The sequence below is a fragment of the Panthera leo genome, chromosome C2, assembly GCF_018350215.1.
Source record: "Panthera leo isolate Ple1 chromosome C2, P.leo_Ple1_pat1.1, whole genome shotgun sequence".
Classification (NCBI taxonomy): domain Eukaryota; kingdom Metazoa; phylum Chordata; class Mammalia; order Carnivora; family Felidae; genus Panthera; species Panthera leo.
In genome coordinates, this window is record NC_056687.1 from 2,680,468 (window position 1) to 2,705,476 (window position 25,009).

General features: G+C 56.1%; 2 protein-coding genes across 9 annotated transcripts in view; one reads left to right on the forward strand and one right to left on the reverse strand.

Annotated features, from left to right (window-relative positions):
- Nucleotides 1-225: 225 nt before the first annotated feature.
- Nucleotides 226-22,836, reverse strand: RRP1B (ribosomal RNA processing 1B). 5 transcript variants are annotated; one of them, XM_042955237.1, is made up of 16 exons: nt 22,598-22,832; nt 15,433-15,515; nt 13,830-13,887; nt 12,447-12,532; nt 11,820-11,881; nt 11,341-11,470; nt 10,410-10,474; nt 9,790-9,971; nt 7,991-8,082; nt 7,259-7,356; nt 6,333-6,352; nt 5,534-5,665; nt 4,358-5,022; nt 2,355-2,510; nt 1,261-1,324; nt 226-485 (listed from the first exon to the last, which is right to left on the reverse strand). In XM_042955237.1, the coding sequence occupies exons 1-16, from the start codon at nt 22,725-22,727 to the stop codon at nt 292-294; spliced, it is 2,217 nt and encodes a 738-aa protein (XP_042811171.1). In that variant the 5' UTR covers nt 22,728-22,832; the 3' UTR covers nt 226-291. The 5 variants fall into 5 exon arrangements, with proteins under 5 accessions (XP_042811171.1, XP_042811173.1, XP_042811175.1 ...); XM_042955239.1 differs by having other exon boundaries at nt 5,534-5,662; nt 22,598-22,831; XM_042955241.1 differs by lacking the exon at nt 15,433-15,515 and having other exon boundaries at nt 22,598-22,682.
- Nucleotides 22,837-22,935: 99 nt separating this feature from the next.
- LOC122230164 (heat shock transcription factor 2 binding protein) overlaps nt 22,936-25,009 on the forward strand; it is a 93,345-nt gene continuing 91,271 nt past the window's right edge. For all 4 annotated transcript variants that reach the window (XM_042955868.1, XM_042955869.1, XM_042955870.1 and 1 more), the window contains exons 1-2: nt 22,936-23,043; nt 24,084-24,346. In XM_042955868.1, the coding sequence (XP_042811802.1) occupies nt 24,311-24,346 (36 nt within the window). In that variant the 5' untranslated portion in view covers nt 22,936-23,043; nt 24,084-24,310. The remainder of the gene's footprint in view (nt 23,044-24,083; nt 24,347-25,009) is intronic.

Here is a 25,009-nt window from a genome sequence, read left to right on the forward strand (position 1 = left end):
GGGGCCTGCAGCAGGGGGAGTGACGGTCACACAGCTCAGCTCCCGCACCGGTGGGGGTCAGAGAAGTCAGCCGCGAACGTGAGACCCCGGAGGGCTCACGCACCAACAGCGTTTGTGGCAAAACCATCACCAAGATGCCCGCAGAGGGGTGGAGGGCTAGCGGCTCTGCTCAGACCTCGTTTGTACGATTTACGGTGATTTATAAAACAATAAAAACCGCCCACCTTTTCAAAGTTATAATTTATAGAATATCTGTACAAAAACAGTCTCTAAAAGGACTCTGCTGCTGCCCTAGAAAAAGTCCATAGCCGTGGGCCTTCTCTTTGGCGTGGCGCTCAGCGGCTTCTTGGTCCCCAGGGGGGCGCCGGTGGGTGAGCCGGTGGCGGTCTTTAGCACGCCGTGGAGGGGCCTCTGCTCAGGGTTGAAGGCCACTCGGGAGGGGCCCGTGGGGCTGACCAGGATACTCTTGTCTGTCTTCTTGAATTCTGTGGCGGGTGAAAGCAAGGCCACGCGTCACCAGGACCCGCATCTCTCCGTCCCTCCCGCCCGCCCGAGCAGCGTCCCCCGTCGGTGCTCTCGCCGCTTCACACCGCCGGTGGCCTCGCGCGGGCTGGGCCGCTCGCTCCGTCACGAGGCCCTGCAGCCAGCGGGCCGGGAGCTTTTTGAGGGAACGGGAGTCCCTATCGAGGATGCCTCACGGGAGCGCGTGAACAAGTGCCGAGGACAGCGCTGGGGGGGGGGGGGGGCGGGTTCTGAGAGGGACTCTGGGGGCCCGGTGGCGGCGGAAGGCAGACGGACCCGAGGCTCGAGCGGATGCAGGAGGAGCCTTTCTCTGCAGGTGACCTGCCACTCCGGCCGTCTCCAGCTCCCGGGACAAGGCCTCCCTGACGGTCCCTCCCCACCCTGCACGCGCACACGACTACTTGTGGTCCCTACGAAGAGTCAGGTCTTAAACTCATCGTGTACTTTCAGAACGTGTGGTTTCCGTTGAACCGAACCAAAGCAGTGAGCGGCACCAACACCAAAAGCAATGAGACGAGACTGTCTCTCTTTTCCTGTCTCCTCGTGGGCAGGTGACTCCACGTGTCAGCAGAGGCAGCTATGGCTGGGGGGCCGTCAGATGCCCCCAGGCTCTGAAGCGTCTGGGTGGGCAGGTCCGGGGACACAGCCTCCTTCCAGAGGCCCCGAGTCCCCACGACCCTTGCAACTCTGGACAGCAGGACCTGCAGGTGCCCCGCGGGAGACGCGCCCCACACTCACCCGCAGTCGTGTTTCTGTTCAGCCCGAAGGTGACCTTCTTGGAGCTTGAGGGCGTCTTGTCTCGCTGCAAAGGGAGAACAAAGGGGAGTAAGTCGGTGGCGGTGGAGGCCCCGGACCTGGCATCTCTGGCCACATAGCGGCCTCGTGCTACGTCCTTGGGGAGGGAAGCTGAGCACGGTGGTGTCTAACAGCTTCTAAGCGACGGCAAGCAGCTCGCACTTCAAGGCCGTGAGGACCCCACCCACTGAGTTTTAGTTTTAGCGTGTACGTGGGACGGGACCACGCACCGGGACGGGCTCTTGCTCAGGGGGCAGGACGCGCCTCCCAGAGCCTCCCAGACTCATCTCGGTGTCCCAGCAATTCATCAGTTAACTAAGTCGTTTCTCATTTGGGAAACTCCTGGACGTGGACCACTCTGCATGATGAAGCACCTGCCTTTGCTGCGTGGATCCCACGATTCCACTCTGCACCGTAAACGCTTTACCGGAGGAACTAGTCCTCTGTGCGCCAAGTCTCAGGCCCTCAGGCGAGTGTCCCTACGACGCCCTACCTGGGACTAGTTAACATGGCAGTCACGGGTCCAAGGCTATTTACACAGCAGCTACTCCCCGGCGAGCCTGTGCGCCGGCCTGTCCCTTGATCCGCAGCACTCAGGGGCAGCTGGCAGAGCTGACCCTGTGCTCCACGACAGCCGCCGCCCTCTCCCGCCACTGTGACGGGGACAGTGCCTGCTCCTCCCCGCACCTGACCAGCCCCGAGTCCTGGGCGAGGGCCCTTGTCCCGGTCCTCCCCGTCCTCTAGGCCCGTTTCATGAATTCTAAGGTGAGGCACCACCCACCTCACCTGCAGGTGCCCTGACCAATCCCTCAGTCCCTCCCAGGTCACCAGGAGACAAGCCCCAGGACGGCTCGGGCCCTCTGCCCAGCAGACCCGGGCTCCCTGAACAGGCCCCCAAGTGCCATGCCGTGGGCAGAAGCAGAGTCCCGGCGCACAGGGCCCCAGGCGTGGCCTTTAGGCAGGAAGGGGCTGTGTGGCTGTGGGGAGGGCGGAGGTGGGGGCAGGGGGGCCCAGGGCGCTGGGCAGAGCTCACGGACCTGCCCGGCAGGGCGCACAGAGACGGCAGAGGCACTGCTGCTCTTGGCTTTTCTGAAGAACAGGGGCTTCGGTAAGAAGGGGGTGTCGAACCTCACGAAGTCATTCTCCGTCCTCAGCTGCTGCTTCTTTGAGGGGCTGAGAGCCCCCTCACCGCCCTACGTGAGGGAAGGGCGAGAGGAGAGGAGAGGAGAAGGGAGGGGAGGGGAGGGGAGGGGAAGAGAGGGGAGGGGAGGAGAGGAGAGGGGAGGGGAGGAGAGGGGAGGGGAGGAGAGGGGAGGGGGGGAGAGGAGGGGTCACACCCAAGCACAAGGAGGTGAAGCGGGACGGGGGAAGGGGTGCGCACGCAGCCAGGCGGGGCCCCCAGGATGCAGCGTCTGCAGCTCAGACACCCCACGCCCGCCGCTTCCCAGACGAGGTTGACGGCACCTCTTCACGTGGCAGGGCGCAGTCACGCGCACACGACGGCTTCGCTCTCGTGGCACCGTGCCCACCGGGCCAGAGGGTGCCTATCCTCCCACCCACAAGACCCGCCTTTGTGTATCTTTAAACTTAGGTCCCCTGTTCTGAGGATTTCTGCCTTTCAAAGGCCACCTGTTAAGTAATTCGTTTTCTTTTTTCTTTTTTAAAGTTTACTCATTTTGAGAGACAGAGAGAGCAGGCAGACGCAAGGGGCAGAGGGAGAGAGAGTCCCAAGCAGGCTCCACCCTATCAGCGCAGAGCCCAACGAGGGGCTTGAACTCACGAACCACGAGATCACAACCTGAGCCGAAACCAAGAGTCTGACGCTCAACTGACAGACCCACCCAGGCGCCCCCATTTTCTCATTTCTGATCCGAGACATCGTCCTCCACTGAAAGTTCGGTAAGAAAGGGCAAGGGTGACATCTAGTGAGGCCCTGCGGGTCCCTTACGGGCAGATAAGGAACATTCACTGGGTGTCTAACAGCTGACCAGCACCCACGGCAAGGACCCCGCTCCAGCTCTGGGGTCCCCGGGGTCCGGGAAGCCCAACGTAGCGGACGTCGCGTTGCTAGCTTCCACCAGGTCTTGGTGTTCCTAGCTGGGGAGCGGGCTGCCTGCCCTCGCAGAGCCCACAGCGCTGCCGGCGAGGGGCAGACCCGGGGGGCCTCTCTTGTGGACCTTCAGCCCCACTGGCGGAGACACAGGGCCTCGTTTGGGAGGAAAACCTCCCCGTGACCCCGGGGCTTACTTCGCGGTAGTTCTAATCCCGAGAGAGGCTGCCAAGGGCCGGAGGAACGAGACAGATTTCCCTGATGTTCTCGGCAAGGAAAGAGCGGCAAGTGAACGTGTGAAGGGCCAAGGGGCGACGGTACAGGCGACAGAGCTGGTCAGGGAAAGGTCAAAGGTGAGAACAGGCTTTCCCGGAGCCCGCTGGAGAGTTCCGAGGGCTTCCCCGGCGAAGACTCGCTCTGACCACAAGCTGAGCTAACCGCTCGGAGACGCCGTCGTTCTGGGATCAGCACATAGCCCGGCCCACTCAAGTTCCCGCTGAGCAAGGCCTCGGCGAGCTAACCGCGCACGGCAGCGCCGGCAAGTGCCAGAGCGGGACGCGGTGAGCAGGCCTGTCCTGGAAGGGCGGGGAGTAAATACTGCGGCCCCCACGTGACTGGCGTGGCTGGTGTCCCAGCGGCACTGTGCCGTCACGGGTACAGATGCCTCCCAGAGCTTGACCGCTCGCTTACGCTGGCTCAGACGTATAAGCAGAGGCGGCCTCTTCGTTAGAGAGCACAAGAGAAGAAAATCCCGGGCCCCGTCTTCTGCCGAAAGGGCCTGAGGACCGGCCGGGAGCTGCTGATGAGCCGAGGCCAGCGCCTGACGGCGACTCGGTCTGCGCACTTACGCTGCGGGACGGCGGCGCCCCCCACGGCCCCACCCTCCCGCAGCCTCGGGGAAGCCTCACGGGGGACGGGGAGGGCCACCGAGAGTCTCGATCTCCTCGAGGCTGGACGTGCCCCCCGCCTGCCCCGCGACGGCGGCCTTACCAGAGCCCGGACGAGCCCGGCTTCGGCCTCCGACCCTCCGCGGCGCTCTGAGTCACACGCCTCTTTCACCTTCTTTCTCTTCTCCAAGATGGTGGCCTTCTGATGAGGCGGGGCGCAGAGGTCAAGGCCGCTGGGCTCCCCCTGCCGTTTCTTCGGTCTCCTGCCCGGGGGCAGGCCGGCCGGCCGGCCCTGCTGCTGGGCTGGGGGCCAGGCCAGCGCGGGGGGGCCGCTGCCGTCGATCGGGAGGGCTCCGGGCGTCCTCTGCCTCTTGTGCACCGGGGCTCCGCTGGCAGGGGGTGCCGGAGGGGACGGTCCCCGGGCCTCGTCCCCCCGGGGCAGTGGTGGTGTGGACTCCGAGCTCTCGGCCTGGACCCTCAGGCTTCTCTTCCTCGGTCGTTTCCTCTTACCCTGCGCTGGGGCGGGCCCCGAAACGCTGTGCTCCTGGGGGCGAGGGGCAGCTGGTGCCCCCGGCTCAGCCGCAGGCATCTTCTGGGCTCTTCCCGGACTTCCCTCCGGCTCCCCGCCCCCGTTCTGTTCTGGGGGCAGGGCCGGAGCCCCCGACCCTAAATGCTCTGGTTGGAGATGGACCTTCCTCCTCTTTTTCCCTTTTCTCTTCTGAACACTGCTTTCGCTCTCCTCTTCTTCAGCAAGGAAGGACTTGTTTCCTAGGGACACACACGCCAATACACAGGTGCCCACGGCGGGGAGACGGCTTCCCCGTGTCCCACCCCCAGAAGGGCCCTGGCCCTCCGTGTCCCCCACACCCCGCAAGCGTTGTCGTGGGCGCCATTCCCTGTCCCAGCTGGGACCACAAACCCTCCTAAGGCCTGTTCCCACAGGGATGGGACGGCCATCACCACGGTTTTCAGGCCCTACGGCACTCCCCACGGGCCCGGGGCGGAAACAGAACACAGGCTCCCGAGGGCGGGGTCTATCTGGTTCTCCACCTCCTTGCCACCACCCTGAAGGGGCCCGAGGAGGAAATGAACGCTTGTAGCTTAGGAGGCTGTAGCGGTTCCGCAGAAAACAACACACATTCAAAGCTGACGCTCGGCTCTGGAAGGACCTAGGGAGACCCGGCCCAGCCTGCCAGGGCTGCAGGGGCGCACGCCGCTCCCCGTGGGCTGCCCGCATCCTCCACCCCATCCCGCATCCACGGCAAGCTGTGCAGCTCACCTCCTTCTTCCTCCGGGTCGCTTTTCTCTAAAAGTTTATTTCCTTTTTTCTTGTGCTTTCCTCTGTTGAGCGTTCGGTCATCTCCCTCAGCAGAAATGTCCTCAGCAAAACTGAGCCGGGATAGGCTGCCTGCTGGACACCAAAGCCACTCTGGTCAGCTTACAGACTGGCAGACTCTGTCCCCACCTGACACGGGAAGATTCCCCACCTGAGTCCTGTGTGCTCATCTGGGCTCCTCACCGCCTCCCCAGCCCAAGCCTGCCAGCTACCGATGGGGACCGCACACGACGGGTGACACTGTGGGGCCTGCCCGTCTCTGCACCGCAACCGGGGTTGGGCAGCTGCCCCCATTCTAAGTGCCCAGGCGCACGGGGGGCTGGGGGAGCCACCAACTCACTCGTGTCCCTGTGGACAACAGCTTTGCTCCAGGGGCTCAACTGACCACAACAAAGGAAAGGGGCCCCGAGAGCTTAACTTCTCTTCTTCCTAAGGAATCAAACTGGCACCTTCCTCGACCACCAGAAATCCTTCCCGCTAAGACAACGATGCCCCCCTCCCTCCGGCCTCAGGTCTGGATCCGCTGGGTCCCCGGGACGGGAAAGCGGGCCGGCTGGAAGAGGCCCGGCACCGTGGCTCTCACAAGGGCCCTGCCGAGCTGACGCCTTTCACAGGAAAAGGCTGCTATGTCTTGTGTTCCCAGTCAGTGTCACTCAAGCCCGTGTTTCGGTATCTGGCGTGAGCGTCTCAGTGGGGCCCTGCTCACGTAACGTCGTCAGGGGTAATCCTCAGACATTCTCACCTTCGGAGAGATCCCGAAATCTGAAAGAGAAATCAAGAGAAGTTCTGAGAAACCCCCTTCTTTCCGTGCTCTGCAAACACCTGCACATAACTTTTAAGATGTGCTATTTGGACGTGTGTTAAGTTCACTTCCTTCTCCCTCTAGAAGGGGAGGCTTGAGGCAAAGGCCCAAAGTGGAGGACGAATCGCCCTCAAGGCCAACATCCTCCAGGATGTGGTGATCCAGAGATTCTATCTTGGTTCATTCACATAAACTGAAGAGATGAAAACTTCCTTCTTCAGGTTGAAGCTGCCCCTTCTCTTCTCTGTTCGCCCAGAGGAGAAAACGCTCCACCCGGTGCTGGTGTCAGGACAAAAGGGTGAGGGGCCGCGTGCTGGCGGGAGGCAAGGACTCCGGCGGCAGAGCACCGGGGAGGGGGGCGCGGACAGCAGGTCTGAGTCCAGCCCTGCCACCTGGTGGCTGCGGCCTCGGGCCAGCCGGTTACCTGCCCTGTGCCCCGGCCGGCCCATCTGTGAGGTCAGGAGTGACAGGTCTTACGGGGCCTCTCCGAACATGACATGATGCATGTCAAGTGCCCCGAAGGGCGCCTGCTCCACAGAGGACAGTTAACTTCGGGTGCCCCCTGCCGCCAACCACGGTGCTCTGTGCCAAACCGCCGGGATGGCCACAGTGACACCCACTACCACATCTGGCCCGGCTGCGGTGGGGGTGAGGGAGTGGGTTCTCGAAACCCCTGCCCACCTCGAGAACACCTAAGCAGCATACTTCATGCCCTCAGGACGCGGCCCGGGAGGGGAGCTACGGGCACGTGAAGCATCCGCTGCAGAGGTGGGGGGGGGGGGGGCAGCCACGTGCGTGCAGTGCTGCTCTGGCTACAAGCGAGGAAGGCCGGGCGGACGTCAGCGGAGCGCCCGCCAGTCACTCACTTCTTGATGAGTTTGGAGAGACGCTTCCTGTTGAAGGGAGGGGTGTTCTTCCTGTTGGTGATTTCCAGGAGTCGGTCAGCAACAGCCTTGTAGTCGAACTGCGTGAGAACAACGAGACGTAAATGAGACGTAAACCCGCAGCCAGACCGCTGACTTAGAAAGTCATTCCCACTGCTAAGAGAAAGCAGCAGCGTGGATTCCAGAAGCATCCAGCAACAAGACGGTCTTATCAAACACAAACGAGTGCTAAGGTTTGGTGACCAGATGGTTAAGCAGTATCTTTGAAAAATGTGCTGTTTGTTCTTGGGGAAACGATTCTTTATCTGCTTTATTTATTTGTTTATTTAAACAACAACAACAGCAACAACAAGACCTGTGGGAAAGCACACCACATAAAGTTTGCCTGGGTGTGTGCTTCTTCGCAAATTCAGCCTCGGTGTCCAACTCACACTCGGTGACACGGGAACCTTTCCTTATGGGAGAAGCACCGAGCTGGCCTTGTCGGTACGAATGGAACAGATCCCAACGGTTCAAGCCAAAGCGAAGACTGACATCTTTCAAAATTCTGTCACGTTTACGTTTCTTTGTCTCCAATAAGCTCGTGTAAGGAAGGTGACTTCGGCGGGTGAAGGGATTAAAGACGACTTAACAGGCAGGCCTCGTGGATAATGAGCTCTGACCCTAATTCCCAGCCGGCCGGGCCGCTCCACGGCAAACCTACGTCGTACCGACCTGGAGCAGGGGCCCGGCGTCCTCCAGGCGCCCGCCGCCTCTCGCCCCGTCGTCGCGGACGCCGTCCATCCCGGAGCGCTGCTGGCTCAGTGCTGTCAAAACACACCCAAGACGTAGCTGCAAACACAAGGCAACGACTTCTTCCGGAGGAGCCACTGCCTCACTCAGCGTCTCCTTGCAGAGAAGCCCCTGCAAATACACTTATGATCTCCCCGAAGAGTCTCGTTAGAGGAACTCTGGGAGAAAGCACACATCACACATTCTGCCTTTTAATCACATCACAGACACATCAGCTGCCGCCCTCCGCGCCCCCGGCCCAAGGCCAAGGGGTCGACCTGCGGTCGTGGCAAAAATCTACACCGTTATCACACTAACTTCTCACGGAGCTGCTGCAGGAGACAAATTAATACCGATGCGACTTGTAGCAGTCAAAGGATAATTCAAGGAGTGCTGAGGCCCATGAAGAAGTAGATAAAGACTCACAATTTTTCAAATCCTGTGAGTTCGTTAGTGGTGTGGCCTCAGGGCACAGCCTGGAGAAGAGAGCAGGACCTTGTGCTTGCTAACAAGCACGACAGAGGAGCGTGGGAGAGCGTCTCTGGTTCAGACAGAAACCTGGTGCGCAGGGGTGAGCCAGAGACAGGTCCCGTGACCACACGACACTTGCTCAAGGTCATCTGATTAATTCTGTCACCTACGTGGAATTTAAGATGAGACTTTTTCTCCCTTTTTAAGATAATGATTTTTCTGGTTAAAAACTAATGTATGGTCACTGTGGAAAACTTACAACAGACAAAAGTACAAAGAAAACAGAAGTCACCCATAACTGCCACGCACGACCAACAATTGACATTTTGGTATCTTTCCGGATTTATTTTTATTTTTTTAAAGCTCATGTATTTATTTTGAGACAGAGAGCAAGAGAGCACGAGCAGGGGACGGGCCAAGAGAGAGGGAGAGAGAGAATCCCAAGCAGGTTCTTCACTGAGTGTGGAGCCCGATGTGGGCTTGAACCCACGAACCGTGAGATCGTGACCTGAGCCGAAATCATGAGTTGGACGCCTAACTGACTGAGCCATCCAGGCGTCCCTCTTTCCAGATTTTTAAAGGCACAATGTTAAAAACACACTTGGCTCCTTGCACAGAGAGAGTTTGGTGTTCTGTTATTAAAAAATGTGTAGATTAAATCCCATTACTTTTTGAAATCTTTGCTTTTTAAGGGCTAAATGACATTTCAGTGCCGCGCCGAGACGCCGTGAACCACCGCCAGATTGGATGGGCTGCAACTTGGGACGCAGGCTCCACGTGCAGCCGCTACAGACGCAGGAGCAGTCCGCACGGTGTCCGCACGGTGCCCGCCCACAGCGAGTGTTATCCACCCAAAGCGAAGGAGCCCTGGAGGGACCTGGGAGACCAGGCAGCAGAGCTACAGAAACAAGCGTGTGTTTGCAATGTGACTGCTGAGGACCCCCTTGCAGATACAAGTCAACATTAGGATGTTTTAGACATCCAAAAACCCAAAACAATAACAACAAATAAAAACCAAAGGAAGAGCAAAACAATGTAAAACCTTCGAGGGAGTCGTGGTCCCGGGAGAAGGCACGTGCCCGCCACCCAGGGCCCCTGGGCAGGTGTGGGCCTTCCACGCAGCTCTGCGCCCTTTCTCTGGGGGAGCCCACGGCCGAGCCACCTGCGCTGACCTCCAGGTCGTAGTCAGCAAGATTCCAGCACATATATCAAAAAGTGCTCATCCGATGAGAACTTTGTGTAAAAAAAAGACTGCCGCAGGAAATTCTTACCGGTCTTCTTTCTACTGACGGTTTGTCTCCACACCACCTCGTTTTCAGGCGTTTCTTCTTCAGAGGGCTCACCCTCGCCCGCCTGAGGCTTCTGTTCCTCGAGGGTCTCTTCAGGTCCAAGAGGAGACTGGTCCACGATGACTTCAAGAACACCCCTAGCTATAGTCTGCACCAATGTCTGGCTGAGGGTGTGTAAGAAGAGGGACGAGAAGCTGGTTACAACAGAGGGCCTGGCCCTGGCCCGGGAGGGGTGTGGCGGGGAGAAGCCACCGGGCACCTGGTGTCACCCACTGCCGTCACCCACCGGCTGCCGCGCTCCAGAGCCGGCCAGGTGCGGCTGTGGCTGTGCAAGGCCGGGGGTGGGGCTTGTGCTGAAAGCAGGCAGGGCTGTGGCCGAGGGAGGGCGGGGCTCCTGGAGGCCTGAGACCACACCGCAAAGCCAGTGGAGCCCAATTAGGATTCCGAGCTTCCAGAGTCCGGCTTCCAGAAATTCGGAGCTCAGCCGTCCCGGCTCTGGATTTTAACCAGCCCAGGTACTCGCATGGCACTTCACAAGTTTACCACCATCACCCACAATGAAGCACCAAATGAAACAGAAAACAAACACGGCAATCACTTACTCCTTAGTCTTGGCAGCGACTTTGCAGAATGGATCAATGAACCTGAGATTCTGATCTGCCAAAAGCTGAAATTTAGAAACAAAGTAGGGAAACAATGAGGGGAGAAAAAGAGCCTTTGCTCCTGATAGGTCCTAGAGAGAGGAAGCATTTGCAGTTTTCACGTAGGCTGATGAAGGTCAACACCTCTCCCGGAGAGCCGCTCCCAAGATCCGCTCTGCGTGAATCATCCAGACGCTCTGGGCCAGGCTAAAGGTCATCTAAGGGTCACGGCTGTCTTCCAGCCACCGGGGCATCAAAGAACCCCCCCCTCCCCGCCATCAACCCGTGCTACTCTGCGTTCTCTCCCTTACAGACAGGCTCTGCTCGGACACCATCGGAAACTGTTCGGACCGAGGAACTATCCCTGCTTTCTTTTAATGAAAAGAATACGTGTTCGCTGCGGAACACTCGTAAAATAGTGTGAAACTAAAACAATAAAAAAGGCCTGGTAATTCCAAATGCAGATGATCACCTGCAGGCTAAAAACACGTCTCCTTTCCCGCACTGTCCATTCACGCGTAAACAGCGTGGGAAGAGGCGCGCCACTGGCACTGCGGCGTCTGTGGCTTTTTCCCTCCTGCTTTTTAAAGAGTCAACACCGCGAGCACATCCTGCTGTTATGACTGGACTGTGTAAGCGGCTTTCAACTGTTTTACAAGGAAGCCTTCCGAGAGCGCCCTCAGTGCACGATCTTCGTTCACGTGCCCCACTGGCCGCTTAGGATACATTCCCGCACGGGTAAGGGTTTGTCAAGTCGGGTGGGAGAGGCGCTGGGGACACAGGTGGCGACAGCAGCCTGTCCTCCGCCCTCCAGGCCCACGTGGGGAAGAGCCAGAGTCCGGACCAGGCGAGCAGCCGTGTCACTGCCGCTGGCGGGAAGTCTGCTCCTTACCTCTCTCCCTCCCACTTTGGACAGTTCGTCCAGGTAAATGCCGATGAAGTGGAACTTCACTCCATCAGGAGACTGGCTCTCAGGGTGCAAGATCTCCTTCATCAAGACGTCTAAGAATAGCTTGATTCGGCTGAAGAACACAAAGCACACGGCTCCATTAACCGCAGCGTGGCCGAAGAACACAGTCACGTTCACCCCCGGGGCCACACCGCCTAACACGACGCAAGGCTGAAACAGTCCCACGAGGGAAAAGCAGCCACCGAAATCGGTCTGAAGTGCGGCGTGTGTGCTCAGCCCCTCGAGAAGCCTCTACCGGGCTGTGAGCTCTTCACGCGTGGGGAGCTCTGCCTCTCACAGCAGGTAAGAGAACGGGAGGCAAAGAGGAGCCACTTCGTACGAGCTCATGGAAAGGCTTGAGAACACACTGCTACCTCGCAGGTTTCGAGGCTGCCCAGTGCCTTCCCAGATCCTTTACCGACCTTTCTTCCCAGCCATTTCGCTTCAGAACTTCAAAGGACTGCCTCAGGACCAGACGGATCAGCTAAAGACGGACAACAAATTGGTTAAAAAAGGAAAAGAAAGGTCAGTTGGCACAGCAAAGACCCCAATGGAACTGCTACAGCCTGCATCTCCGAAGTGAAAATATCGTCACGACAACCGCATTTACCTTTTCTTTTTCAATGTTTGTTTTGAGAGAGAGAGAAAGAGAGAGAGACAGAGGGAGACAGAATCCAAGCAGTCCCCACACTGTCAGCACAGAGCCCGACGCGAGGCTTGATCTCACGAACCGTGAGATCATGACCCGAGCGGAAATCAAGAGTCGGACGCTCAACTGACTGAGCCGCCCAGGCGCCCCGCATTTACCTTTTCCTTTTCCGCAGAGAGTGTTAACTAAGGATCCCAAACTCCTCCCCAACAGCTGAAAGAGCAGAGCCGACTTCGAGCACATATTCGAACGCCCTCCCTTGATCGCGTTACCTCTCAACACACTAAGCCTGGAGCCCCCTCTGCTTCACAGATAAACCTTTTCCCGTTGTTCTCAAGACGCTCAACATCCCCCCTTCAGGGGCTTCTGAAGCAGACGGGGTAAGGTGCTCAGATCTTACCATATAGTACTTGCCCAGGCGCAGCCGGTCTATCCCCTTCCACTCTCGATTCATCGTTTGCCAGAAGGTTTGAATGAACAGGTGTTCTGCAGTGAACAAAAGGCTTTGAATGCTTGGTGTTCACACTCATGCGTTACCATAAAGCAAGAAAGTAACAGAGAAACAAACTAGCATCACTTGTCATTTACCTTCTCCAAGGGTTTTCGGCAGCTATTTGGTCAATAATTAAATACGCTCGGTGATTTCCTTTGTGTTTGAATAAAAACCTACTAAGACAGGAAGGCTGGTACTATCTTGATGTTCAGCTACAATGCTCTGTGTGGCCTTTGTCTTTATCGACTTACAAGGCCAAGTCTATTACAATACTTCTATTAAATATTTTACTAAAATATTTTTGGTCTATTAAATATTTTTATTAAAAAAATATTTCTATTAAAATAAAAAACTCTCTGAGCCACATCTACGGGCCCTTCCCACCCACCTACACCTAACAATGGATCCAAAGCCCTTAATTTTGATGAACACTTGGACGAGCTGCGTAGAAACTCAGCTTTTTGTTTCATGTTCTGTGTCAGCTGGATGAGCTCTAACAGAACATTCTATTTTTGTCTTCTGGGCCATGAAACTACCACTTTTCCACCCAAAAATAACTGTTGATTTTCTTGGTTTGTTTTACTTCTTTTTGCATAATTCTTTCTTGATAAGTGAAAACCTAGACGATATTCCACGTGCGGAAGTCGGCTGGGACCTGGCTGAGACCTGGACAGCCACTGGGGTCACTAAGGCCGGGTGGATGGCTCTGCTCCAAGGAGCACCAAGCAGCACCCACCAACTCTGCCGTCTGTTTCTTCCTTTGTCAGTGATCAAAGCCTGAACGTCTCAGGAAGAATTCACCTCTCCCTCCGCTCTTCTTGGTACAGCGGGGCTATTTTACGGTTTATTACCAATGACGACCTCAACTGGCTCCGGTCTCCAGGAGGACAGCCAGGCATGCTGAGCTTATAGCGAACACGGGCACAAGCACAAGTGGCCCCTGGGAGTGTTAAAGCAACTCAGAATCTGGAGACTCTGGAGATTTTCATTTCTTAAACCACTGTTTTGAAATCTTTTGAGATGTCACCCGTGATTCAACCGCACAAGGTGCCTCTTTTATCTGCCCTCTTTTGGGATCAACATCTAAGCTCATCACGGCTCTCCCACAGGGAAGGTTTGTCGCCTGACATCTGCACACTGGAAGGAAGCCCCAGGTTCACGTACAACAAGCCCCCTGGAAAACTGGAACTTGAAGGAAGGAGAAGAAACAATATTGCCTAGTTTCCTAGGCAAGTTACCAAAGCTGATGAACAAGAAAGTTTGGAAAGTCATGAAAACATCAGGACTTACGGGCCTCCGAGTTGTTAACAACGTGGACGAGCTGGGAAATAGTGTTTGCTAGCTCCTCCTGCAAAGGCGGGGTCGGGGAGAGACAGCGGGGTTATTAGGCGGCAGCACAGAGAAGGGGACAGCACCGCAGCCTGCTCTCCTCCCGCATCTGCTGGGGTCTGGACCTCCTGTCACGTCAGGATTTGAATTTTACCGGACGTGGAACTTCTGATCCCAGCGGACTACAACGTAACATGCCCGTGAGGGTCACGCTGCCTGGTTAGAAAAGTATCTCTAGCTTCAGCTCCAAACGAGCCGTCAATTCCTGGCTTCAAAAATATAGACCTTAAAGTGAGATTCTTTTCTAAGCCCCCAATCCCGGAACACGGGAGCCGGCGAGGGGAGCGCCGACGGGTAGACCCGGGGACTGCCACTCCGCAGGGGTGCGTGTGGAACCAGGAAGTCCTGTGCTGGGCTTGCTCGGAGGCAGGCTGCAGAGGCGGGGGTGGGGGGGTGAAGCAGAGGTTAACGGCTCCCCTCCAGGCTCTGTCCAGGGCAAGGGGTCAGGTGCAGAGCGCCTGCTACAACGCAGCAAAGCTCATTTGTGGGGAGACTTGGCCGGGCTGGCTCTGAGAAGAGGCCCACCCTGGGGAGCGTCAGCGAGAGAATCCTGTTCACAAGTTACGAAAGAAAAGAACAGTCCTCCTCGGCATTCCTTGCGCTTCACCTGGCCTCGAGTCCTCCTCCCCCATTTTAACTGAACTCCAGACTGGAAAATGACGCTCTCGTTCACGTTTTCTTCCTCCGCTAAAGCCGTCGGCTGTTACTTTTGAATGTAACTTACAAATATTTTGCCCTGCTGTCCTACTCAAAATATGTTCAGTGCAGTAAAAGCAATAAACCAAAGCCCGCTACTACGCGGTCTGGGAAAGTGGCAAAGTTGCACGTTAAAATCCAGACAAATACAATCTGTGGCGTTTTATCTATCGAAGCGTTTCACACCGCGTTCCTCAAGGCTTAGCCTCCACTAGCTGTTACACACCAGAACAAAGGTCTGCGGACACCGAAAGCCGTTTCCCTACAGCGCCTTGGTGGTGGGGCTCAGGGTGCTTGGCAGACGGGTCCAGAAGCACGTGCACATCTGTGCGTCTCCACGGACTTCGAGGGTGGGATGTCGGGTGGGGGGCCACCGCTTGCTTTACAGAGATCCTGGCCCCGGCAAGGTGGCTGCCCGGTCCTGGCACCCACTTAAATCATGGCAGAGGTGAGCCCAGAGCCCGGTGCTCACAGGCTCTCGGACTAGTGCCGTGCCCTTATCGACCACGAATAATAGAAGAGGAAACAGAAACTAAAATAAGTCACGTGACACCTACCATGGAACCAGCCTATGAAAGCATGACAGCGAAATACCCAATCTCCCTTTATCCATATTCTTTGTCGTTTGAAAAGGTGACTTGGGCACCGTGTCCCTCTCTAGATGGACGAGAGGTGGGCAACTGAACCCCGGGCGGTGACTGCGAGCTGTTTCTGTGCACGGGGGACCGACACAGCAGGGAACGAGCAAGCCCCTTCTATCCATCTGGGCCACAACACCCAGACAGAGGACAAGGGAACTGTGTGTTACCTGTAGGAGGGGTTCGTCCTGCACCCACATGCAATAGAAGAGCCCTTTCCATATTTTTAGGAGTTCTTCTTGACTGAAACCTCCTAGGGGACAAAACAGCACAGACGTCTTACTTCAGAATCCTCCCATTTCCTGTCCCAGCACCTCGCGCTGCCTCACGGGCAGCGACAGCAATACCACATTTTCATTCTTTCGCCCGCAATGTCTTTTTAAATTTGAGGCACACACTTCCTTGTGGTACAAAATAAACACACACAGGCCATGTAGCTTTATCATCTCATCCTGCACACCAACACTTTCATCAGTCTTACAAAATAACACCGCAAATCCTACGAAAGATGAGGATTCGCGTCCCGTATACCCGGCCCCACGGAAACCGGCAGAGCCCTGGGATATTGTTGCAAGGATACCTTTTTAAGGATCCTGCCAAGAGGTCAAACTCGGCGAAACCCTGATCTCTTTCCCTCCTGGTTATGGTTTTCGTTTACTGGGCAACGATAGCCTGTTTGAAGGGACATCAACCTGGTCAGCCTTCTTCTGACTCATTTTCAAGCCCCGTACCATACCTCTGACTGAGCTACATCACACATAGCCTTCTAGGTCCTGGGCAGACCCCAGGTGTCATGGAGAACAAACACAATCCTCGAGTCTTGGGGCATGTTGCAAACGGCCTGTGTTAATACCTCACTAGCAGGTACTAGGAAAAATCTTTCGGAATATCGAAGTAGGACAAACGAGGTAAACCTCACAAGTACCTCACAATACGCATACGTTTGGAATCAATGTAATTTCAATGTACCAAAAGAGAATTAAAAAGTGGCAAACAAATCCTTTTTGATGTACTGAAGTTTACTTAGTATATTCGGAGTGAGCTTCGTACCTTTAAAGATATTTACATACCTAGGTATTGGTTTCCAAGTTATTGAAGACCTTTCTCATATCAATAATTTTATTAGGGCACATTTTTATTCTTTGTGATAGTTTCTCACTTAAAATCCATATACCAGAAACTACAGTGAAGTTTATTACAATACATTTCCTTTAGGGGTTGGGCAAATCATGTGGCAACTGCCCCCCCCCCCCCCCACGCTTGTTATGGCACAAGCCACGCCTGGGCGCCTATCGCTAGCACAACTATGGCGCCGGTGACTGATTCCCCCGGACCCCCAGATCGGAGACCGCCGCAGTCAGGACCACAGGAACTCTGTCAAAGTGACCTGTACTTACATTCAGTCCTGTTAAGACTAATGAATTTGGGGTTGGGGCAAGGATCACCAATGGCTGGGAAAGCATCAGATGAAAAAGCACAGTGGAACTTGGAATGGATACATGAGGCCGGCAACACCCAAACCTACTGACCCATCTGGGCCCGTGACGCCCGCTGGTCCTTCGGGGCCCGCAGACCCGACTCTCCATTCAATGCAAGATGTGATGCAAAAGAAGGGCACAGCACCCCCCGGTAAATAGTCTCACCGAAACGAACCGACATCATGTCGAATCTATTTAATATCAGCTTGGGGGGAAATACAGGGGACAGAGGAGTATGTCAAGTGAGACCATGGCATGTAGCTAGCAAAACCCCAAACACGAGAGACTCCACGGGGCAAATGGCGCAGTTCCGGCAACAAGCAAGCTGCAAGAGGGAAAACCACGGATGGGCGCCGCAGACCGAACGACCACAGGCAAACCGGGTCCTGCTTGGATTCTGATGAATCCTAGAAAAATGGAGATGATGACGGGAAAACCCAACAGATTAGGTATTTCATATAAAGGAGTTTTTTTAAGAAAGATGTGATAAGGGTACTGTGGTCATGTTAGAAAGAGTCCTCATCTTTTAGAGATACATACTGAGGTACGTGGGGAAGAAATGAGATGTCTGAGATTGCTTCCCAAGGCTTTCGTGGGAGGAGGAAGTGGGCAGATTACACAAACCGGGTATTAACAGATGCTGCAGCAGAGTGACGGGTACACTTTTTATATGTTTGAAACAGTTGTAATAAAAAACAAGGAAACAAGCACTGTATGAGGTCACCACAGCGTTACCATGGGCTGTTTCAGTTCTCTTTGTGTAGAAAACTCTTCACAAGGGGACTAGAAAGCCATAACCACAGGCAAACTTACGAGCAAACAAGACTGAACGTCGCTGGTTCCTGTGTGAGGCCTGGTGCTGGGTATCCCCGTTTCTGCCATACCGTTTGCCCCTCCAGCGCTGCCCCCTACCAGGCAGGGCCCAGCGGGGGAGGCAGGGGTCTAGGTGGGGCTCGCCAGACACAGAGGGGAGCCGGCAAGCTGGGCTTATTCCAAATTAGCCTGAGTCCTCTTGGCCACAGGGCTGGTTCGAGGCACAGACGACCTCCTCGCCGAGGCTCCTGCTCAGGCTTCAGGAGAGTCGCTCTCTCCCAGCGGACTGGAAGGGGACACAGTCCGCACCTGCACTCGGCCACCGTGCCACGTGCTGGGGAGCCTGCCTGAGAAGGGAGCCGATCTAGGGGAGCAGAGTCCGCTGTGTAGGAAACAGTTCTGGCACTATCAGTCGAGCTCCTGCATGAGGCTGTGCTTGGCTTTTCCCCTTCAAACTAGTCTGGCTTGGACATTCTGTCAAGTTGTAACTGAAAGAGTCTCATTCAATAACACACTTTTATTGCAAAAAATTCCTATTCGTATATTACACCAGAAGTTACACAATCAAAGGTGCCTTGTTCACTACCTCCTGGACCCCAGAGGGACCACTGCTATCTGCCTGAGGTACATCTTTCCATCCAGATCTTTCCTGTGCTTCGACGTAATACTTACATGCAGCACAGAAATGCACAGATGCATAGCTGTGTATACAACCCGAAAAGCATCGCATGTTCTACATACTCCAAATTCTGGCCTTTTTCACTTAAAAATAGCACCGTGTATGTTGATCTCCGGAGGACTGTTCTAAATGCACCCGTGTGTCAAATCAGCACCGAGTGACGATGCGACAGACCAAGTAACTGTGCCGAACCCACGCCTGTAGGAGTTGGAGGTGCGGCAAGCTCTGGAGAGGCTTATGTAACGGAAGACTGTGGATTTCAGCAGAGTAACAGAGCGACAGTGGATCCCAGACGGCGGGCAGGAAAGGGGCTGCACGTGAAGACATATTCTCAGTGTTTCATCCTACGTGAGGCAGCAAAAGTGTGGTGGTCACAAACCCACGGTGAGGCCCCAGCTTGCTACTTACTAGCTGTGCCGCAGCAGAAAACCGTCAACGAGCCCGTAGGCCTGTGTCCTCGCCTACAATACGTGCACGGCTTATGGTCAGGGACAAAACTGAAAGCACGTATGAGAAGCGCTTCGTAAGAGTGAAGCACGACCCAGTTGGCAGGTGTGAGGATTGTCTCGTGTTCTCCACCCATAGGCCACTGGAGCTCTCTTCCCTTTGCAAACATGTATTTTCAATACACGTAGAAAAACCACTCATTTTCACCCAGGAGTTTAGGCGGTAAAAACCAACTACCAGTTTCTTTTAAACTTGTTTTTAAGTCTTTTTAAAATGTTTATTTACCGACTGAGAGAGAGAGAGAAAGGGAGAGAGAGAGGGGGAGAGGGGGAGAGAGAGAGGGAGAGAGGGAGAGAGGGAGAGGGAGAGGGAGAGGGGGAGAGAGAGAGAGAGGGAGAGAGAATTCCAAGCAGGTCCGTGAGGAGCCTGATGTGGGGCTCGATCCCAAGAACCATGAGATCATGAGCTGAACCAAAACCAAGATTCAGAGGCTTAACCGAATGAGCCTCCCAGGCGCCCCTGGGGTTGAGTTTCTTTAACTTAATGTCGCTTAAGTTTCTGGCAACAACATAGGTTTAGTTATTTCACAACAAACGGGGTGAACATGAAGTGAGACATGGGCTGAGTAAATTCCAACAAGCTGTGAAATGAGAAAGCCTGACGGCCACTGTCAGCGCACGATGAGCTCAGGAGCCATGTGAGGTGGGTGTGAGTCCACACCAGGGTCAGTCAAAACATCCACAGCTCTTGGGGAGCCTGGGTGGCTCAGTCGATTAAGCGTCCAACTTTGGCTCAGGTCATGATTTCACGGTTTGTGGGCTCGAGCCCCGCGTTGGGCCCTGTGCTTGACAGCTCGGAGCCTGGAGCCTGCTTCCGATTCTGTGTCTTCCTCCCTGCCTGCCCCTCCCACTCTGTGTCTGTCTCACCCTCTGTGTCTGTCTCTCAATAATGAATAAATGTTAAAAAAAAAAGCAAAAACAAAAAAACAAAACCACATACACACACACATCCACAGCTCTCATTTATTCTCGCTTCTCGGTCCAGGAACCCCCAAACGTGTCAGAATGAAGAGACACTTTCCCCATCACTGTATCTGAGACCCCGGCAACTCTCAGTTGTACAGTTATTTTATGTGTCACCAAATGAAAGAGGGCAAATAAAAGTCACAAGGTGGACTTCAAGATACATCTCAGTTTCTGTAGATGTAAAATGTATCAAGTTGCAGAATCGATAAAACTGGGGGGGGGGGGATTTGTCTCTTTTGTTCACTGCCCTATCCCTGGGGCCAAGAATAACAATAGCACGCAGTAAGTGCTTTGTGTTTGGTGAAGACAGACGGATGATCTCTCGTGAGTAAAACCACAGACAGTGGTCATTCTGTGAGTGCTCTGTGTGAACAGTTAAAGCACCAGAGCAACATTTAGCTCCTTTAAGCACTACAAAGATTTCCAGTTTGTTTCCAAAATTACAAGGCTACGGGGGCGCCTGGCTGGCTCAGTCAGTAGAGCATCTTACTCTTGATCTTGGAGTCCTGACTTTGAGCCACATGCTGGGTGTAGAGATTACTTAAAAACAAAAAATCTCACAAAGCTATTTATGTTGCTCACGGGCAGTTCTTTGCATCAGTAACATTTGAGATTTTATTTACTATGCCCGAGACAAAAGGCAACAGACTTCGGGCCTGCCGGTGAGATGCAAATGTCAGGACAAGTTATTTCCCACCTTGCATCTCACGTTGATGGGAGCATAGTGGAGGCAGAGGCCTTGCCTATTTTGCCGCGCCTACGACATTCGCCTTGCAGCTCCTCTTATGCAGGCCCAGCTTACTCCACGCAGCGTGGACATGGTGGCAAACAAAAGCGTGAAACAAATCACTCTCAGTGTGATGGGCGCAGAGCAGACAGGACCCTGGGGGCACTGGTGTAAACCCCCTGGCATCATGGCCCTGTGTCCCCTCAGCATCTCAGATCCTGAGCCTGCTCATCAAAAAGGTTTGAGCAACAGGTTCTGTCTGGCCATCTTGGCCCGTATGTACTGCATCTGGCCTCTCTTCCCTTCTTGTGTTCAGACAGGTGAGTCCGCGGATGCCTGCACGCGCTCCCACTGCTCCCACTTCCAGCCAAGCAGACAGACTGGAAACTTCCACTGCCGGGTGGGGGGGAGGGGGCGCAGAATGATACACTATGATACACTAACAGGTTAGGAAGAAGCGACCTAAGTGTTGCCACTGAGACCCACTGGATAGTTTGGAATCCTGGAGGGGTGGGGTGAGATGGGAGGCAAGGCACTCTGGAGGAAGCTGTGTTGAACGGGATGCTAGGAGTGAACAAGAGAAGCAAAGGTAGAGAGCTGAGAAACAATGCGGATCCAGGACGAAGCAGTCACGTAGGGGCCGAGGTAGGAAGAGAAAGGGAGGACGGACCATTACCTGCAGACCCGGAAACCCAGGGACGTAGGTGACGTGATCGGAACCGCCTTAGGAAGATGGCCCTGGGCTGGTTGGCGGAAGATGGGTTTAAGAGCGGCGCCGACGGAGTTAAGGAGACTGGTTAGGAAGTGATCAAGTTCAGAGGTCTGGCTGAGATGAAGGGGGTCTTCAGTGAGGTCAGAGGATGTCAGACGGGGAAAGATGGTAGAAGCAAGACACAATGGGTGAGGGGTGGGGAGCGAAGATCCGGAAGGAGTCTAGGCCGTCACCACGTGTCCAGCCAGAGTGAGCAGAGAGTGGGGACAGCATCCAAGATACGAGAACACAGGCGGCAGACGAGAAGCAGGAGAGAACGGGTTTTAGGGGGAGGAAAACGAGTCACCTGTGGGCCTCTGAGTCCGAGGTGCCCAGGGGACACCCTGGCGCAAGTGCCAGATCTGCTCTAGAGACTTAGACTTAGGAACCTTCAGTGTACTGGGGATGCCCGAAACCATGTGAATGAAACCCCTCAGGGAGGTCTCCCTAACAGAACTGAAGTTACGAATTCGGTCCTCATTCCTTTCTAGCAGACTTCCCATCAGACTGTTATTTTCTTTTCCCTGGGCAGTCTTTTTGGGATTTCTCCTCCAAACAAAACAAACTAAGAAAGTCAGTACTGGGATAGATAGTACCCGTTCTTTCAAGTAGACTCTAAATGCATTAGCATTAGCAGTAAATCCAAATTCATCCCTGCACAACGTAAAAGCTCCACCGCCTATGGTGGTTCATGCTCTCGAGGGTTTACAGACCGCACCTTGGCTCAAGTAAATGAAATCCTTCAACAGCACCCCACTGCAGTTAAGAAACGAACTAGAAGGCCCCGTGTGACCTGGCCACTGCTGTCTTTTCCAACTTTAAGTCCTAACACCCTCCCCCTCTCTCACTTAACTGGTCTTCCAGCCACTCCTAGGGCAGCTTCGCTCTTCTCTCCCGCCTGTTGGAATCCGTTGAACGTCACCCAGAGGCCTTCCTGGAACAGCCTATGTAGAGGAGCTCCCTCTTCCCGTGATTTTCCTTTCCTTGCCTCCACTTGTAAAACTCTCTTTTAGTTATCCAGCCCCCGCCCCGATTTACTAGTGCAACTTTCAAAGTAGGGATTCTCTCGTCTCCTGTAACTCCCGCACCTCAGGTGGGTGTGGGTCAGATAAACACGTGCATCAACGGAGAGCACAGCAGAAGAAACCGGGCTCAGTTTGGTGACTCAAGGGGCAGGCTCGGGGTCGGACAGACTCGTCCACTCCCGGCTTCGCCACTCGCCGAGACCACCTCGCCCCTGCGGGCTGCAGCCCCTCCACCGTCACACCCGGCTGGCCCCAGCAGGAAGCGGGTCCCACCGCGCGGAGGCACACAGGGCCGCGGCGGGAGTGCGAGTCCGCGCCCGCCGCTCTCCAGGCTCCCCCCGGCCCCCCTGCCCGGCCGCCATGTGGCGCGGCTGACCGCCGGGCGCCCACCTGTCTCCCTCTGCGTCTTCACGCTGATGTACCGGCGCAGCTTCTTCACCGCGCGGTCCCGGATGCCCTTCTCGTGGGACGCCAGCCGCTGGGCGAACTGGAGCTCGGCCGGCTGCATGGCGGGGGCCATCGCGCCCGCTGGACCATCCCCGGCCGCAGCCTCCCGCCGCCCGCAGCCTCCCCCCGCGCCGCCGCCGCCGCCGAGCAGCCCGGGGCCGCGTCTGCGCAGAAGGCGGCTCGCTTCGGCGGCGGCGGCGGCGGGCGGGGGCGGCGCGCGGGCTGATGGCGTCACAAAGGCGCCGGCCACCGCTCGCAGCGCGTTCTGGGTGCGAGCGCGGCAGACCCAGGCAGTGGGCGGTGCAGCCCAGCTCGAGTTCCGTCTCGGTTTCGCTCTCCTGCGCCTCCGCTGTCTCTTGTCGCCACATCTCTGGGCGTTTGGCGGCGAGGTTAGCTAGCGATGGGTCTTGGCCGGGAAGAGATGGATGGCCGTAGTCTACAATCTTTAAACTCACTCTACAAATCTCCATCCGATCGATTACTCACCTACGAGATAGCACTGAGTTTTTAATTGTATTGGACTCCTCGAGCCGCCTCTGCCGGGTGGAGACTGAGAAGATGGCAGTCCTTGGGGTTTTTGGCGGGATGTTGGGGACAGCCCCATTAAGGGGCCGTCTTGACGGGGTCCAGGTCTGAGCCTCTGCTGCTGGCGGAGGCAGGGCCCTCCAGCGTCTCCCAATGTCCAGGTCCCGGGACAGGTCCCAGGGCAAAGACAAGTCCTGGTACAGGGGCAGGGCAGGTCCAGGGACAGGGTAGGTCCTGGTGCAGGGGATGGTAGGGCCAGGGTCGGGTCCCAGTGCAGAGGATGGCAGGGGCAGGTCCTGGTACAGAGGATAGCAGGGGCAGGGCAGGTCCAGGGACAGGGCAGGTCCCGGTGCAGGGAATGGTAGGGACAGGGTCAGGTCCCAATGCAGAGGATGGCAGGGGCAGGTCCCGGTGTGGGGCAGGAGTTTGGAGGGAGTGCTTGTGAGTCCATCCTTAGGCCTGGAGAGCATTCAGGGAACTCTGGCAGTGTTGGCTTCCTGCCAGCTTAGAAATAAACGACGTCTTAGTTATCGTAGTAACCCAGTACATTTGAACCTACAGGCTGCACCCTATTTTGTGAATTTAGTGGTCCTACTGGGGCAAGTAAATGGACTAGGTGGCATCTTATATGGTGGTCGTCTCAGTTATTTAGCCAGCTGGCTAGACTGACCTTCCCTATCCAGGGCTGACTTCGCGAGGAGTCTGTTGTCGGAGAGTTTCGAGCCTTGCTATTGGAGCTTAGAGCCCTGCGTGGGAGCATGGCCGCCGGCTGCTTGGCGGCTGTTCCTTTGAACACACAGCCCGTTGGTCTAGCGTCCCTTGCCAAACAGGAAAGGCCCAATCCCGATTTGACTTATTTAACTTGACACTTACACTTGGGTTTCACTGTACTTCTATTTTGCAGTTAACGAGTTTAAAGCCCCGGCTAAGCCAGGAGAGCCGACGCGGGATCTCACCATGCCCAACCCTCGTCCGTAAGACCGAAAATGCAGCGCGAACTCTGCGAGGTTTGAGCCTCGTGGCTCGCCGTCCTGACCACCCCCGGCGTGGATACGTTCCCGCTCTTTCTGGCGTGAGGGGGTCAGAGGGCGCGCCGCCGCGCAGGCGCACGGAGCTTTGGCTGCGGCGGCCATGGGCGAGGCAGGCGGCGCTGAGGAGGCCTCACGGGTCAGTGAGGGGTCCGGGCGGCCGCCATTCTCTTTCTCGCGCCGTGTGGCTGCCCTCCTGGGCTTGCCCAGGGCTCCTTGGACAGCCCTGGGCCTCGTCCGCGGGGCAGCGTGGCCCGGGCGGGGGGCTGGAGGCGTGGCGGGGACCCCCGCGCGGGGGCCGTGGGCGCGGCGGCGGGACATGCGGTCCGAGCCCGGCTCTCCTCGCAAGGCCCTAACGCGCCTTCCAAGGCTCAGTGCAAGGTGCAGGGAGAACGCAGGCCACAGGTCGCCACGCTGTCGCCTCCACAGCAGGTGATGCGGGAGAGACCCGGGTTCACGGTCCGGTTCTGTCCCGTTAACGGCGTTACCCTAAGGAGGTCACTTAACCTGCCTGTGCCTCTGCTCGTGACCCGGACAACCTTGAGGGGTTGGGGATGCCAAGTGAGATGACCCCCCCCGCAGGCCAGGTGCCCCCAGCAGGAGTGCAGTGACCTTCCCGTTGCTCCCGAGGAGCCGGGTGCCGGGCCTGTCCTTGGCTTTCAGGAGGATGGCTTCAGGCCTCGGTGCAGGGAGAAGACAAAAACTGGCTTCCCCTTGCAGCCTGTGGCTCCAGCTGTCAAGATGTACCCTACGGAGCAGAGGGCGGGCTGGGTAGAGCAGAGCCCTGCTACGGAAACCTTCA